General features: G+C 36.1%; 1 protein-coding gene across 1 annotated transcript in view; it reads right to left on the reverse strand.

Annotated features, from left to right (window-relative positions):
• LOC112398091 (dystrophin-like) overlaps nucleotides 1-18,789 on the reverse strand; it is a gene marked incomplete at its 3' end in the record, with an annotated part of 381,538 nt that overhangs the window by 7,835 nt on the left and 354,914 nt on the right. Inside the window, exon 5 of the mRNA XM_024742485.1 lies at nucleotides 5,804-5,896. Within this exon, the coding sequence (XP_024598253.1) occupies nucleotides 5,804-5,896 (93 nt within the window). The remainder of the gene's footprint in view (nucleotides 1-5,803; nucleotides 5,897-18,789) is intronic.

Below are 18,789 nucleotides of genomic sequence, written 5' to 3' on the forward strand. Positions count from 1 at the left end.
TTGGTCTTATTTTCTTGAAATGGTTTCTGGCCATTTGATTCTGTCCTAGGCTGTGTGCAGGTGCAAATGCCACTCGGCAGGTTGTTGTATTTCCAACTGTCACTCTTCTAATTCAGCTGCTGCAGAAATCCATTTTCTGGGTTTCGATAATGCAGTTGACACCTCATTATAGAACAGACGGTCTACATTTTCTATTAAAGGAATCATTACTAGGCTACTTCTTTAATATGTCAGTCCCCTTATCACATACTTAAAGGAAGTATATAAGTAAATGTGAGTGGTTTTGACCACCAAGGGCTTCCCTTTCGGGCAGTATAAGGTCCATATACTACCAACATTTGATCAGATGATGAATATTTATTGTGTATTCCAAATATGACATTTTATTTTCTTCTTCATCCATGCAGAAGTTAACAAATGCCTTCGGGCAAAATACATATTTTAACATCTCCAATGTTAGTAATCCTTTTATGAAAGATTCAATGCAAATTTTAGGATAGACTATTAAATATAACTTTAAAATACTTGAAAAGGATTTGAGATGATGTTTTGTAAACGTGGGATTGATGTGAAGATGTGAAATCTTTCCATACATTTGTCACCATCCCTTGATAGCTAAATCTATTATTTAGGGGTGGATTATCCAGTTTTCTTAATTCCTTCCTGACCTGCTTATTTAGCCACTTACTTACTGAATAAATAGGTCAAATAGTTATGTAAGATATATAATTTTTCTCATCATAGTCTAAAGTTATAAAATATACAGCCTCCATGTACAGAGACTGCAGGATGTGTCCTGTGTGTCCTGTGCTGAACCAGGGTTGGAATCAGCAGACACTGGCTCAGTGGTGTTGATGGATTTGCACTGATCAGGCAACCCTCCAATGATGAATGGGATTCATTTGTGAAATGCTTGGCCAGACTGCCCTCTATGCACATAATGTTAAAGAACAACATGGTATTCGATCCAAAGCTCCTTTAGCATCATTATGTCACTAATTCAGCTTATCAGCCTCAGCCTCATTACTGTTGCTTCTACCTGGGTGCAAATGTTGCTGAGAAAAAAATAATAATAAAGGGCAATGTGAGATAACAGTTCTTCTTTTCCTACAGAAAAGAGAGTTACCAAGAAATCTTTATTAAGGATCAACCTTCAGTCAAACACTGAGTGGCTCCTATGGGGAGTCTTTAAGCAGAAAAATTCCCCACCCTCAGGGCTCACAGAAAGAATCAATATAAATAAATATGTGTGTGTGTATGTGTATGTGTGTGTGTGTGTGTGTGTGAATACAGCTATACATCTATTTTTTAAAGGAAAAAAATGAAATGACTTTGAGCACTGATTTCAAAAAATGACTAGGAGTTAACGGGGCAAAGAAGGTGTAATGGACCTGCAGATGCACTACCAGGATTCTCCTTTAAGGAAGGGCTTGTTTCTCCAGCTGTCTGTCCTGAGGCAGACATCACCCATGAGTCCCCTCAGGAACTACTTGAGTAGCACAAGCATGTCACCTATGGTGACATCCCTCCTAGGACAGCACACCTTATTAACTGATGAAGGGAAATTGTATAAAGACTCAACCATTTCAGCCCCACTCATGACAACTCTAAAGGCTCATTCTAGCTCCCAGTTCTCCATGGAGTTCAAGAAGGCTTTTGGGTGTGCATCCATGAACAACCTGCTTGCCAAACTGAGTCTGCTTCCCAGAATCCATCCTGTAACTAAAAGGAGTTACAGCAGAGGGGTAGGACTGAAGAGAGGGAGGAATAGTCTTCTACAAGGGATGGATGGTAGTGTGTGAAAGACCTTCAGAAGATCGAGACCTATTTTGCCCAGAAGGCACTAGGTAGGCAGGAGGTTACAGTAAGGGCTTTCAGCAGTGCAAAATCCATCTTTCTCTTATCTGTTGTGCACATAATAAATAACATAAACATTCCAGTGTAAAGGAGCCCTGGAATTGAGTATTTCTTTTGAGGTAGCCAGCAAAGGTGGGGGTCTGACCTTGAGAGCACACCACTGTTAGTGATACCAAGCAGGACCCTGTGGGACTCCTGGGCACAAAAGCCTTTCTGTGTCCCCCATTTCTTGATTACAGGAAATAGGCTTCCTTCAGCCTCCATGACCTTCCCTGAGTTCCAACGAGCAGATTTAAACAGTTGCTAATTAGGGAAGGGAGGGGATGCAGAGACAAGGGAGGAGCAGTCAAGAGCAACAGTAGTGCAGCCTTGGGACAAGGTCCTGGTTCCCCCTCAAGGGATACACATAACAATATCTTTGAGCTGTTTTGCAGATACTGAAACCTCCACCAGGTGGGAGAAGTTAACAGTGTGCTGCCCAAAAGCACCTACACCCCAGACGGGTTGGAACCAGGAGTTTGATGATGCTGACTCCCACTTACCTCACCACCAACTAATCAGAAGAATGTCCACAAGCTGATCACACCCTCTTTGAACAATTACTATAAAACTCCTCACTACCCCCTCCTGGTTGGGATACACAGTTTTGAGGGCATTAGCCCGCTGTGGCCCCCTTTGCCTGGCAAAACAATAAAGATATTCTTTTCTACTTCACCCAAAACTCTGTCTCTGAGAATTAATTTGGTGTCGGGGTACAGAGGCCAGATTCAGCTTCATTAGCAGGATATGTTTTTATCTCCAGCTGGTTCCCAGAACCGAGGTGACCCCCTGCCCCCACTAAAAAGGATGGTTTGCACTTTAAAAGGAAGGAAGAAAGGGACACCTAACACACATTGTCTACTTCACAATTTTGCTCAAAGCTGCTTACTCCTCGATACAGGCATTATTTTTCAGGCAAATCATTTCATTTAAGTAGAAACCAGAAAAACAGGGACAGGGGAAATGGGGTTGGCATTCCTGAGTTTCTGCAAGTTCAGAGAGCAGGCCTCCACAGCAATAGTAATAACATAGTATATGACACTGGAACCAAAGATTCACATCTGTCCATCTCTTCATGTCATTCTTAATCTCCTAGATCTGGAAAGTACTTTAGGTTGGCCAGTGTGTCCTTTAATCTTTACTGAGACTCAAGGGCTTCTTTGACTATTTTATAAGAAGGCAAATACGCACTCTTGGTGAAAATATCTTCTGCGATTCATTGGGTTATGATGAGGAGTATCGAGCAGGAGGAACTTTTAAAAAGTGATTTAGTAGTTTTAGTAGAACAGGGCAGTGTGATAGAAGAGAGATAAGATAAAGAGGCAGAGGCTGGGAAGAGTCTACATCCTTGCAATCACAAGGATATGGTGATTTGAGGACATAGATGGAAAACAGAAGACTCTAAGAGAAGTCTCAGACCAGGAAAGACTGCAAAAGCATTCCTTCTGGTATTCCTGATGTGAAAGCCCTTCCACGTGCTAATTTAAAAAAATGAGCACATGCACAAGCAAATGAAGAAAATATCAGACAGGGTAGTTTTTTTTTTTTTTTTTCAGACAGGGTAGTTTTAAACTCTATCCTGCAGTGAGTTGAGAGGGAATTGGAAAGGGTTTTGAGGAGATAAGAAAGGGTGAGATCATATGAGAGACAGTTTGGGTGATAAATACAATTAAAATAGCCTTTTGGGGCTCTGAGCACGCCTAAGTCCTCCTGCTGGCTTTGTCATGACTGCCATCTGTGCAACTCAAAGTGTTTCCTGCAAGCTGGGGTCTCTCCATGAACAATTTGTTATGAGGCCATAAGATAAATATCAATACAATAGTTGATAGTCCATTAGAAACTTCCATAGCAATTTTACAGAGTCCTATTTATGTCGGTTGAGCTTAATGATAAAAAAGAAGCTTGGGGGCTTCCCTGATGGCGCAGTGGTTGAGAGTCTGCCTGCCGATGAAGGCGACACGGCTTCGTGCCCCGGTCCAGGAAGATCCTACATGCCGCGGAGCGGCTGGGCCCGTGAGCCATGGCCGCTGAGCCTGCGCGTCCGGAGCCTGTGCTCCGCAACGGGAGAGGCCACAACAGTGAGAGGCCCGCGTACCGCCCAAAAAAAAAAAAAAAAAAAAAAAAAAAGCTTGGGTTTTATGTGTCTCTTTATTTCATTTTTCTAATGCTTCAGTTTTATTGTAATTTACACACAATGGAAAAGGGGGGAAATACTGCTCCTTCCTCAAGATAGTTTGATAAGGACTGAGCAACAGAAGGAAACCAGTTTGGTGGGGGACGCTATGTTGCCTTGCTGGTTCTATTTGACACCATCACTACATGAAAAACGCCCAGAATTGAGAATCTTGGGCTCATTTGAGGCTCTGATGAGCTATTCTCTGTTGTCAGCCGCTATGGTTGTTCTCCCTCTCTTCCCATATTGCTGTGAAATAGGACTGAGCCAGTTCAGAGTGTTTACAATAAAAGATATGGGAGTCAACTGGGAGAAAAATATGGGTACTGAGTTCAGTAGGTATACCTCTGGTCTACATACTGTCTGACTCCGAGCAGGACCAACCTACAATTCAAGTTAAAAGTCAACCTTACTAAAGGAAGTAGTGATACCTGCTACAATAGGAATGGACCTCAAAGATTATGTTCAGTGAAAGAAGACAGATATAAAAGAATATATATTGTATGAGTGCATTTGGTATGAAATGTCCAAAAAGGCAGGCATATATAGAGACAGAAAATAGATGAATGGTTGCCTAGGGTTGGGGGTGGGAGAGGAGAGTGATGGTAAATGGACATGAGATTTATTTTTAGTGTGGTGGAAATGTGCTAAAGTTAGATTGTTGTGATGATTGTACAACTCTGTAAATATCCTAAAATGTTTGACAGATGGGGGGAATTGTTTCTTCCTCAAAATAGTTTGAGAAGTGCTGGGCAACAGAACTAAACCAGTTTGGTATACTTTGCATTTTACACATAGAACAGGTAAACTTATGATATATAAATTATATCTCAAAAAAAGCTGTTATATAAAAAAGTAATCTCTACCAGTAAAAAGAGCCGGCATCTCATTTACCCTCCAAATTCTTAAAATATGAGTGGAAAAAAAAAGTTATTAGTATGATATGCCTCTAAGGAAAATGGTACACCGTACTGAGTGCTTTATGGTAATTCACTCATTTAATCCTGACAAGAAATATACGTGTTCATTATTTTTTTTTCACTTTTGACAGTGAGGGAATTATGGCCCAGAAAGGGATGACATTATATCCAATGTCACTAAGATGGTAAATGAGGAAGTTAAAACTTAAGCTCCTGTCGGTCTAAGAAAATATATACTCTTCACTAAACCAATGATCTGTGATCCATTTTGCAGAGGACCAGTAAATATAGGCATTCAGAAGACCCTGTGCTGAGGTGGTTCAGAAAAAATGCAATTTCCAAATCAGACTATGAAGTAAGTTTTTCTGTATAACACATATACAGATCATGATATCCCAATAATCTTTTATTGGCATTAGTTTACACTGAGAATACACACGATTCACAAAGTCTTATTCATTTGATAGTGATTAACAGGAAAAATACCCCTCTTCTTACAAAACTATGCAGATTTACTTTTAGGTGAGTTACAAAAGACCTATTTGTGAAAAGTTTTCTTTTTTCTTTTGCCTCATCTGTACCCAGTGAAATAAAATTTAGAAAAATATTCCTGCGAATGTGCTAGAACCTGTTTTATAATCTGCTGATACTTCACATTGCAGATGACAATCATCCCAGTTTAAAAGGTAGCACTATGGAGATGTGCTGTGTATTGTTAGGGATATACAGGTTTTGCAAATCAATGGTAAAAATGAAAGGAAGGATCAGCAACGTTACCTTCCCCCACCAAAAAAAAAATCATCAAGATTCTTACCTGCCAGTGGAGGATTATATTCCAAATCAAACCAAGAGTCAGTTTATGATTTCCGTCTACTATGTCAGTGCTTCCAATGTTCACTAAATCAACCTGTTAAAGATAAAGGGGAAACATTTGAAGGAAGGAGACAAAATGTCTGTTTGAAAAGAAAACAAAATGCAAAGGTAATTGCATTTATCTATTTCCAGAGCCTAAGCAGCATTATAGCTTTTTAAAAATAATCTAAAAATGAAACAAACTGCATTTGCAACTGAACTTTCTGTAACAAACAAGTGTCCCCAAACACATTTACAAAGAGATAGGAAATGAGTGTACTTTTAGTGTATAAATAAATTACTGCAGATTAAAGAGTCCAATAAGAGTATCTCCAGGGCTTCCCTGGTGGCGCAGTGGTTGAGAGTCCGCCTGCCGATGCAGGGGACACGGGTTCGTGCCCCAGTCCGGGAAGATCCCGCATGCCGCTGAGCGGCTGGGACCGTGAGCCATGGCCGCTGAGCCTGCAAGTCCGGAGCCTGTGCTCCGCAACGGGAGTAGCCACAACAGTGAGGGGCCCGCGAACCGCAAAAAAAGTATCTCCAAATAAAATATATAATAATGATAACTCATAAAGGATGCCTAAAATTAAAAAGTGCTTCCTAGGACATAATTGAAACTCAAAAATAGAAATTTCATCAATACTTTTATCTAGCTCAGAGGAGTGCTATTGTAATTAGGGGTGACTGCATCTGACTAAAATGTCCTTGCCTTAGAAATACATGTTAGAACTCTACTAAACAATGGAGCTAATGGCCAGCTCTCTTTTCTCTATCTAGGACTGGGTTTGGGAATTAAAATTTGGCAGAGTTTTATTTTTTCAAGACAAATCCCATCTCCTGTCCTTCTTGCTCCTAACGTTTTTAGGTGGAGTCAGGTTACACATACACATCAGGCAAATGAGCACATGAAAAGATATTCAACATTACAAGCCATTAGGGCAATGCAAATTATAAACATAAAGAGTTAACACTACACACTTATCATAATGGAAAAAGTTTAAAAAATATAGTGACAATATCAAATGCTGATAAGGCTATAGAGAAATTGGGTCACTCATGCTTTGCTGGTGGAAATGTAAATAGTACAGCAACCCTGGAAAACATTTCCAGCAGTTTCTTACAAAATTGAACATGTGCTTACCATACAATCCAGCAATTGGGCTCTCAGGCATTTATTCTAAAGCAATAAAAACTTCTGTTTATACAAAATCCTATACTTAAGTGTTCATACTAGCTTTATTTGTAACAGCCAAGAAATGGGAACAACCCAGATGCCATACAAGGGTGAATGGTTAAACATATTGGTACATCCATACCGTGGACTACCACTCTGCAATGACAAGGAACATCTATTGATACATGCAGCAACTTGCGTGAATCTCATGGGCATTATGCTGAGTGGAAAAAAAAGCCAATCACAGAGGGTTACATACAGTATGATTCTATTTATTTAACAGCTTTGAAAAGACAAAATTACAGAAATGGAGAACAGAGTCGCAGTTGCCAGAGGTTAGCAACTGAGGTGGGGTGGGAGGGGCAGGTGGATGTGTTTATAAAAGGGTAGCACAAGGGATACTTGTGATGATGGATCTGTTCTGCACTTGACTCTGATGGTGGATACACAAATGTACACATGTGATAATGTTGTAAAGAACTAAAAACACGTGGCCACACACACACACAAGTACAAGTAAAACCTGGGAAACATAAATACTACTGGTGGATTGTATCAATGTTGATGTCCATGGTAATATTATACTATAATTTTAATGTATGTTACCATTGGGGTAGAGCTGCGTTAAGGGTACACATGATCTTTCTGTATTATTGCTTATAACTACATGTGAATTTACAATTATCTCAAAGAAAAAGGTTAACTTTAAAAATGAGTATCCAGGGATGCTTTAAAAAGAGAGAATATCACAATAAAGCAAATATGCAACTTCAGATTAAGGTCTATACAATGGGGGTGAAACTGTCAGAGCAAGGGTTGAGGGCTGAGAATTCAGATTTCTCTCCCTACTTACTATCCCTAGGCTCACTGATACCTTTGGTTGCCTCTTCTTTTGGCTGTCTCCAGGACTCTGCCATTTTGTCTTGTCCTGAGGGTATTGATCTGAGAGAGTTTCCCATTTATCCTGGTCTAGGGAGCTTCACTAAATAGCCGAGATTCATTTTGGTTAAACCTTTCATTCTCTCAGGCTCTAAACCTTTACTGAATTAAGTCTCACTTGGATCTGTCTTTCCCTCTTGTCTCTTCCTCCAATAAGATGGGTTTACCATTTTCTCACTCAATGTTAAAATATATTCTTTATCATTCATCTTAATTTTCTAAATCCTATTAATTATAACTTTTAAAACTATGAAGCTATGTGGGAAATCCAGATGAAAAGAATAAAAAGGCTACTCTTCAGTTTCTTTGCCAAATCACTCCCAATTACTCCCCACGTAAACTTATTTGTAGGTTCAATGGATAATCTAATACTTAAATTTCTTTTTATATCCCAACTATATACAAATTATTGGTGGATTGGATTAAAACAAGTAATTGATACAGAAAAATGTAGAATCATTGAAATAAGGATAAAAGATCTAGATACAAGTCCATAGTTTAATTCCACACATAATTTATAGTAGAGGGCATTCATTACTAAGCTATGCAATAGATTACATGTGAGGATGGTACCACATGGACATTACAGAGAAGTCAGCCTGAAGTAAATGGACAGCATATAAATGGACATTTAAGTAAGGCTGTATTGAAGAGTGGATGAGCAGAAGTCCTGAAAGCTGGTTAAGGTGAAAGACCTTGATTTTCTTGGGTATAGGAAAGTCAAGGTGATACTGCCATTGTAACACATTACACGTCTGCTTATTTCTACAATGCAGATGCTTCTCGTTGGACAGCTGAATTTTAGTAGTACCCCATGCAAATTTTTCCTAATTCAGTGCTGAAGTAAATATCAGAATTTCAAATTACTGGGCATTCATATAGATTTTTTTTCCTATACATGCAAACAATAATTTGCCATGATACCTTCATTTTAATTATACAAAGTAGATACAACAAGTTTCTAGAATTTAGATCCCAGGGGAGATGAATAACTCCTGAACAAGAAAGCACCATCATCTACATTTCATCTGGGGATTCCTCATGTGGCAGTAGAGGGGAGGGATTCTCCATGTGGAAAAGATGCTATAACTTTAAGAATTGGTTTACTGATTAATTCATTCAACAAATTCATATGTCAGGCACTGATATACTTAGAACACAAAAGGGAAAAATACTCCTGCTTTCTAGAACTTAATTATAGTGACAGTGAGAATCACACCATATATTTTTGAAGATTCAATTATTTAAATAAAGAACATGTGATTTCTAGAAAATAGATATACTTGGGGAACCACTGCTGGTAGTTAAGTTTAGACTTGCCATAGGGATCATCCTGGGGAGACTAAGAGCAAGCAGCAGGCACTTAGATACCAGCTGCCCCTATCCACTCTCATAAGCTTGTTCTCTGTGTGAGTAGGGAGATGATTCCTCCACTTATTTATCCCCTTTTAAAATCCAATCTATATTATATCAGGGACTGTGCTTAGGCCTGATAAAGAAGACTAAGGTAGAACCCCTAATGTCAAAAAGCTCACGGGCTAATAGCAGGTCACAAAATAAAAGTTAATTAAAATTAGGTAGGATCCAAAAATTTCACTTCTAGGTATATATCCAAAAGAATTGAAAGCAGAGACTCAAACAGATATTTATACATCAATGTTCACAGCTATTCACAATAGCCTAAAGGTGGAAATGATCCAAATATCCATTGACAGATGAATAGATAAAGAGGACATGGTGTATATATACAACGGAGTATTCTTCAATATTAAAAAGAAAGGAAATTCTGATACATGCTACAACATCAGTGAACCTTGAAAACATTATGCTAAGTGAAATTATCCAGCCATAAAATAAAAAATATTATATGATTCTACTTATGTGAGATACCTAGAATAGTCAAATTTATAGAGAAAGAACGTAGAATAGAGGTTACCGGGGGCTAAGAGAGAGGTGATTACAGAGTTTTTTTAAACAGGTAAGAGGTTCAGTTTGGGATGGTGAAGACGTTCTGGAGATGGATAGTGGTGATGGTTGCATACGTAGGGGAATGTATAATACTAATGCCACTCAATTGTACACTTAAAAATGGTACACCAATTTTTAAAAATGTTTAAACTGGTAATGTACATGACATGTACATTTTACCACAATAAAAATAAATAATAAAAAGAAGTCACTGGCACATACACACACCTTAGACAATATCTAAAGGAATGTGCATAGTTGTGTTCCAATAAAACTTATTTATAACCACTGGAAAAACTTAGGTAGGCAACTGTGTCTCATGGACGCCCAGTAGAGAAAAAGAAATTTTTGTGACAGTGTAAGCAAAAGAAAGAGGAAATATTCAGTGTTGACCGAATCTGTAAAGAAGGAGTATAAAACTGGAACAAATAAAGGGTGTGTGTGTGGAAGGCATGCCAAGAAGATACATGTGACTAAGGATATGGGGGGCAAGCGTAAAAGATATTACATGGTTGGGAATTAGAAGTGTTGTACTCAGGGACAAGGTGGCATGTGTGAAGTTGTTAAACAATCTGGGGCAGGATTATGAAGAGTCTTAAAAAATCTCAAGGAATGCAAGGAACAAGTTAGGCTACTATGAGGTAGAAAAATAATAATACCAGAATAGTTGAACAGATCTTGGCTAATTCTTATGGGCACTGAGAAAAAACTACCTGAGATTCATTATAAATGTCTCTAACCAGTACAAGGACGCTTACATTTTTGTCAGGGACAACAAACCTTTTCACAATTCTCAACTCTAAGAAATGTGCATTTTATAGTAATATACTGCATCTTTAATTACAACTTTACAAGTGATGCAGTGATAACCATTTGACCATTTCTTTTGTCAACCTTCAATAAACAATAAGAGCATAGTATTAAATCTTAGTTTTACAGGGATATTCTGTAGACAGTTACAATAATGTAATCCAATTTATGTAACTTTCTGTTGATTTGCAATTATATTTTGTTAGTTCACTTTTTTTTTTGCCAATGTTACTCACTATACTATCCTACCCAGTAGGCCAGTTTTGTTGGTGGTGCTTGCCATAGGGTGCAGTGAGTGAGTAGCATGGCTTTTAAGTGGTATTTCACTCTCATATATTCTCAACTGTGTGTGCCTTAGAGGGTAATCTTATCACACTGCAATTATTACCAATCATCATTCCTTTCTAAAGGTCCATATTTGATCAAGTCGTGTTGTCATAGGTAGGTATTTTGTCATCCTGTAGTTGGGTTGTAAGAAACACAACTATCCCCATTTTTTGAGTGGTAAACTATATGTTAATCTTTGTACTGTTTTCTATGTCTGTGTATATGTACATATGTATGTGTGTATATATCATTTCATTTTTGTTCTTTTTAGAAATATTGTATTTCTTTATATATAAGACCACACAAATATTATTTTATACAAATGCATGAATGAGATCTTATACATGCCTCTCCTATTTTTCTTGAGACAAGTTTTCTTTTCCATTTTGCTTGCCCCACTTTCTTCCCGACTTCTTTCCTAATCTGACCTAAAAAACTCCCTATTCATATGATCAGTGTATGTGTGAGTGTGCATGTGTGATATCTTATAAACACAAATTTGTGAGGTTTTATAGTCTACAGATGGCATATTATTCAGGTTCTATTGAATAGTGCTTTTACCAAACAATAATCCCTTTTATTTGTTCATTTTCACGGCTAATCCATTTGACTCTCAATTTTCGTATGCTTGCTGTTGTTAATAATGCCCCATATCTCACCATGTAGCTATGAATTATATTGATTTTTTTAAATCATTACTAGCTCTTCTCAAATAATCATCACCATGCCGCACAATTGCTTCTCTGCTTTCTTTTACGTAGTTTTTTCCTAATATATGCTCTGGAATTACAACTTCCAAGGATTATCAATCTAATTTCCAAATAACTATGAAAAGGGAAAATTAAAATATGTTAATATCTATGTTAAATGAATAATTATGTGTCTGTCTAGTAAGCAAAACAAAAACCATTTATATGACATATATGCTAATAAATGGATTCTGTGTGTGTGTTGGGGGGGGAGTGTAACAAGCACAAAATAACAGGATATTCAATCTTGAGGTCACTGAGGAGGCCGAAAGTTATGTTTCCCTGTTTTGCAGAATGAAAGCATCTGACACCAAATGAATAGGTGTGAAAATTGATATTATGTGTGAAAATTAAATAGCATGCATTGAATTTTTGCAGAAAAAGTTCACCTCCACATGAAGATTGGCTTTAGGAGTTCCTGCAAACAGGCCTAAGACTCTACTCAGAAAGTAACATTAGATTCTGGCTCAGAGTTTTGCAGTGTTATCTGTGGAAGATGCTTTACTCAAACATAATTCTGGAATATATAGAAAATTCTCACCATTTGCTTTTTTTTTTTGGCCGCACCACAGCACACAGGATCTTAGTTCCCGGACCAGGGATCGATCCCGGGCCCCCTGCAGTGGAAGCGTGTGCAGTCCTAACCACTGGACCACCACGGAATTCCCTCACCATTAATGGAAACTTACTGTGGCTCCAGCAGAATATTTAAATGTGAACTCATAGGAAAAAATCCCTTGGGTTAGGATGAGCTGGCTGTAAAAAAATGCACCTAGGAAACTTAAGGAATTGGCTTTTGGAATACAGTAGTCTATTGTTATCCATTTTATAGGTGTGAGAACACGAATTGAAGGGACTTCCTATTCTGTCCCCACATTAGTAGCTAGACTAAAATATCTGATTTTGTACAAAAATTTATATTTAGTAATTCTACAATTAATATATAAGTATTCCAGAGAGCACTGCTCCTTCCTGGTGTTCTACCTACTAAATGAGTTTACTAACCACTGGGCATGAGGAACAATTCTTTTCCATTGCTCATTCAAGAGAACAATGTTTGTTTTATCCGAGGTTTTGTTTTATCCCCAGTTCCTTCAAGGCTTGGATGCAATCTAGCATTGTCAGTAATATTTTCTACAAGCTAAATTTAGATAGCCCACGGTGGTTATATTGAAAGGATTTATACATATAATACTGATATATGTAAGATTTAAGAATACTTAGGAAAACCATAAGATTTAAAACGAACCTGAAATGTAATGGTTTAGTGAAAGGAGATTACTGACCTAGAAAAGTTTATATTATTTTTGATTAGTTTTACAGGAAGAAGAATAGCAGAATGAGTTAATCAGATATAAACTGCACAAAGTGACTTTGGAATGAGGAACATTTGACATTTAAAAACTTGCAATAACCAGGTCAAATAATGAAAATGGAACTTCTCAGGGTAAAACAGAAGGTAAAAGAAAAAAGGTAAATAAATGCAAGGGAGTGATATTCCTGTGATATATCTGACAAGGTTCTAAGGAATAAATCTCTTACAAATATTTCCATGCTTTTGAAATTTTTGGTGGTGGCAGGGAGATGGATAAACTTTTCCAGTTTTAGTTTGTAAATAATTTAAGCATATGCATTCCTAACATGGATGTTACAGAAAGTTATGTCTCATTCAATAAAGGAACCATCATCTTTCCAATAAATGACATTCTTGCCTTTTTAGACAACCACTGAGAAGGACATTTTATAACTACAGGGACTAATGAAAACACATCTTGTATCATTCAGCCAGTTGATATTAGGTTAGGGCTAGGAGGTTCCTCATATGTTTCAAAGGATGTGGTTCTTCCAGATCACTTCAGATTTCAACATTTATCCTAAGGAGGAGTCACTTTTGTTCCTTAATATGCAGAATACAATCTGAGATTTTATTTTCATTAGGCATGGGGTAAGGGCCTTTAAGGGTAAGCAGTCTTTGTACTTATCAGTCTTGGTATGTGCGTTTAAATAACCGAAAAATGCTGCTGATTAAATCTTATAAAATAACTTCACATAGAATGTAAGATTATAAAAGGAACCATGAAATACCATCTTTAAAAGTTTGAGTGGATTTCCTTAACCAGTATCTTAAACAATAACTAACATTTAGGGAAAAACCATGCATTGGGATTTATCAAATAAACAGCCCTCCTGATAGACCTTCTGCAGATACTTCTACCTTCTATATATTTGGTTCTTTCAGATCCATACATTTTTTTCTCATAAACTGTTTATAATAGAGAATCTCTTTCCAACACTCAAGACAAATAGGATTTGCTTTTTAAATGTGCTGAGTGCCTTTTATAAAACATCTGTCATCATGTAGTCAAGCTAAACAGACTTCTCCATGTTCAAGAGAAATTCCTCAAGTATTTATATAATCCTTCCAAACGTAATGCATTTAAAAGATCAAAAATTTAGAAAAAGCAAAGGAGTTTCACTGCCCTGCAGCATGTGCTTTTATACGTTTAAGGTTCATATAAAATTTTAAGACTTATGGGCATAAATCATACCCACTTTTGCCATTGAAAGATGCATGTATTGAATCTTTTATTATTAAATGATGAATAGTTCAATATATACAACATCAAGGGTGGGCTGCATTGGCCATTGTGGCCTTGGGTCTCTACTGGCAGGTTTTTTCTCTTCCCTCTCATATCTGTACATTCAAAATGTTATTTTTTATTTTAAACAAATATAGAAATTTGCATTGAAAAATACCTTTCAAAGGCACATTTTGACATAGAATACATCATAAGACTTAGTACTGGGAACACACTATAAAGATACTACCCCCTAACTTTAGTGACTAAGCTCTACATAATCCATTAAATATTTTTCACCATCCACCATATACCACATATTAACTGTTGAGGACAAAGACTAAAAAATGAACTGTTTTATCAAATTGCTTAAAGACTAGTGAAATGAGTTAAAATTTCTCTCTATTTTGGATGCATTTATGATAATCATACATCACAAGGTAACTCTTAACAGAACTGTGTTTTTGTTTGTTTATACATTTCCTCTTTGACACTAAAGATTTTAAGCAGTTAATTTAAAAAAATCTCATAATGTTAAGGAAATATAAACATTAAAATGGTGAAAGAATATTGAAACAAACATAGCAAAATAGAAATTTCAATGCAGGTAGTCTTATTGAACATAAGGTACAGAACTAAACTTTTTGGCAAAGTAGCTCTTATAACTAAACTAAGCAAAATTTCCTAGATGGAATACTGTATACTAGAGGGCTTCATTTGCTTCCCTCTATAAACCTGCCCTCAAAAATGATTTCACAAGATAGTAAGATAAAAGACATGCACACTTTCAATATAATATTATTTAACTTGCATTTTTATAAATACCGTGTATCTTATACCTGGCAATATAGAATGCCACTTTAACGACAGCAAGAACCCTATGTAACCCATGCAACTATGGTCAACTAATCTATGACAAAGGAAGCAAGCATATACAATGGAGAAAAGACAGTCCCTTCAATAAGTGGTGCTGGGAAAACTGGACAGCTACATGTAAAAGAATGAAATTAGAACATTCCCTAACACCATACACAAAAATAAACTCAAAATGGATTAAAGACCCAAATGTAAGACTGGACACTATCAAACTCTTAGAGGAAAACCGAGGCAGAATACTCTGTGACATAAATCACAGCAAGATCCTTTTTGACCTACCTCCTAGAGTAATGGAAATAAAAACAAAAATAAACAAATGGGACTTAATGAAACTTAAAAGCTTCTGCAAAGCAAAGGAAACTACAAACAAGACAAAAAGACAACTCTCAGAATGGGAGAAAATATTTGCAAATGAAACAATGGACAAAGGATTAATCTATTTAAAGAAAAATTTAAAGAACCCTATGTAGCCAGAGCTATCCAGTTTTCAGCCATGTATACTGATTTCAAGAAAAAAAAAAAAAAAAAAAAAAAACTTGGCAACAGCAATGGCAAAAAATTCTAAGATACATGACTAACATTCATTATAATGAGAAAAATTTTCAATTATAATATAATTTGTAGCCATATTATTATTATCGCAAAAGATCTCCATGTGTACAAATCAAAGTAAATGATTAACTCAATTTTAAGTTGAATATGTAAGGAAAAACATAATATTTTTTCCTTGATGCAAGGAATGTACGGGGTTGGGGGAAGGTAAACAATTCACCTTATGAAATTATTTTCAGCGATAACTAGCTTCACTTTAAGAGGAATAATTTCATATTGCATCAGAATATGAATTTAAAGATTATAAGATATGCTTGTATATATTTTATGTTCCATAGAAGAATATTTTGAAATAAGTGCAACTATTTCTATTAGTACATTTCACAGATGACAAAGTGGAACCAAAGTCATGAAATTATTTGACAAAGATCCTGTAGTTAGTGAGTGACAGGGTTAAATGGATACACTTCTTCTGGATCCTTGGAATCAATATATATAAGGTGCAGACGTATCACAGGCCTATTGTGTGGACTGAAATTTTAATATAAAAATAATACTTGTCTAACATAAATTAAAAATTTGGAATTTATATCTGAACACTGGATTTTATGAGTAATAAATGGAAGCAGTTTATGTTTGGTCAAAGATATTATGTTCTGACATACCCCAAAATACATTAAGTGGCTATTTAAGTTTCTGAATACTTAAAGGACACATAAAATACTACTTTTAAAGAACACTTTAGAATCCTCTTTATCTAAGATCATATGCCAGGAAGAGTGAACACTATATCATTTTTCAGATCAGTGACATTTGACAACCATTCAGTCTAATTCAGTGACAATTTTCAATGATGTGATTAATTGAATATTTGAACATAGCTGACATTTGAATTTTCACCCTAGGCTTTTTAAGTACTCATTTTGGATTTGTGGTTTAATAATGTACAACAACAATCTTATTTTCTTCGTGCTATCTCACCTTGTATAGTTGAAATTACTTGGTAAAATTGTGCCACTGTCATAGACAATTGATGAGAGTAGTGAACATAATTATGAGATTTACAACTGTGTCAGTTAACATTAAATCACGTTAAATCAGTAAAGTCTCAGTATATGCCAGGGTATAATGCAACACTCTATTTTTTGTCAGTTTCTTTAAAATAATGATGGAGTGCATTCTATGACTTCAAAAAGGCACTGGGATTCATAAAGTATACACTTGGAAATCTTGGGATGGAAGAAGAGGAAACAAACTGGGATCAGCCAATGAATGGAAGACAGGTATCATAATGCATCTGGAGGACAGTTTAAAACACCACAGACAGTTAAATCTCCCTACCAGTTTTTTAACGGCTAAATTCCTCTACCAGTGAAAAAAATCAATCATTATTCAACTTTACATAGAATGATTAAAAATGCAAATTTGTATTAGAGGAAACTCATTGACTGGAATTTAATTATATCTAAGGGAAAAAATCTACCAATAAACAAGTTCAAATGACCCATTAAATATTTCTTTACATCTGAGAGAAGATGGGGTTAAAGACCTGTAGAACTGTATTCAGAATGTCTGGTGAAGGGGACTACCCACAAACAAGAGTGGAGAAGGATAAAGGAATGATAGAATGGCAGTATGAGAGATGTTTCCCTATTATCTGAGATTTGCTCTATCTACCTTCAATAAGTTACAAATAAATGGAAGCTGTGGATACATTTTATCTTGAGCTAGTATGTAGACAAACACAACCATTTGGTAGAGTCATCCCCTGTTTCACAGAATTTTGTATTGTCTTTTGTTTGCTTTTTTAAACCACGGCCAACTTTATTTCAAGAACCACCTCCACTCCCTCTCAGCAAATATTGTGATAAAGGCATCACTGCACTTAGAAGTACTTATTTCTCAATAAGTGGTTTTCACAAATAAATCATTGATAGCAGGGATAACTTCATGTTAAAACAGCCACCAGAGAGAATGCAAATCAGAACATAAATGTGGTGTCTGAGCTCTACAAAGCTAAGTTGTGAGTGACATTTGAGTGAGGAGAGTAAGTGAGAAGTCAGGAGAGAAAAGAAAGGAAACTGAAGCACAGGCTCACACTGAGTTGCTAGTTTAGAATTAGGGAATATGCTAAAACTAGTCATTTATGGCAGAGGAAGAGGCCAAATTGGAGGAGGGGAGGATGGGTGGGGAGGGGAGGAGGAGAGGAGGGGAGGAAGGAAGGAAGGAGACAAAATGAACTTGACCTAAGAAGATCTTGAAACTACCACAAATATCTTTTCAAAAGGAAGTTTCTAAAATCCCTTTAACAACAAGGGAGGGCCAATTTTTTCCAGGTGATTTTAAAAATTAGGTTTGTTAACAGATTTGTAGAATTGGAAGCCCCCCTCATGATTTTCTATTAGCAATTATCAATTTCTTAAAACTTTGAATGAACTTACCACTAGTACCATTGGACCCAGAAGTCTTTGTAAAAAGTTTGCTTGGTTTTGTTTTATGATTTCTTAAGTTCCTTTGGTTATTGATGTAGGTACTCTATATTCCACTGTGTTAATTCTTGTAATTTATGATTTTAAATAGAATATAATCCAATTTCATTGCTTTTTTATAATCAACATATAGTTCTGTGTAGATTCCATTTTGGGTTTCTACTCTTGTACTTATTTTTAATATTTTCTATGTTTAAATTGCATACATTTGATTTATTTCCCTCTTTTTTCTGATTAAATTTATAAGAGATTAGTCTATTTTATGATTTTATTACAAGGAACTAATATCTTAAATTTATCTAGTGTTTCTTTTTTCTAACTCATTTCTTCATTTATCTTTTATTTCCTACTTTCCTTAGAGCATTTTTTTCTTTTTTGTAACATTTATGGTTGAAAGCTAGAATTAATTTATTTTATCTTTTTTTTTTTTTTTAATGAAGATAAAAGCAAAGACAAAAATTGAACATCTGGGGAGAACTGAGGCC

The sequence above is a fragment of the Neophocaena asiaeorientalis genome, unplaced genomic scaffold (assembly GCF_003031525.2).
Source record: "Neophocaena asiaeorientalis asiaeorientalis breed wild unplaced genomic scaffold, Neophocaena_asiaeorientalis_V1.1 scaffold640, whole genome shotgun sequence".
NCBI lineage: Eukaryota > Metazoa > Chordata > Mammalia > Artiodactyla > Phocoenidae > Neophocaena > Neophocaena asiaeorientalis.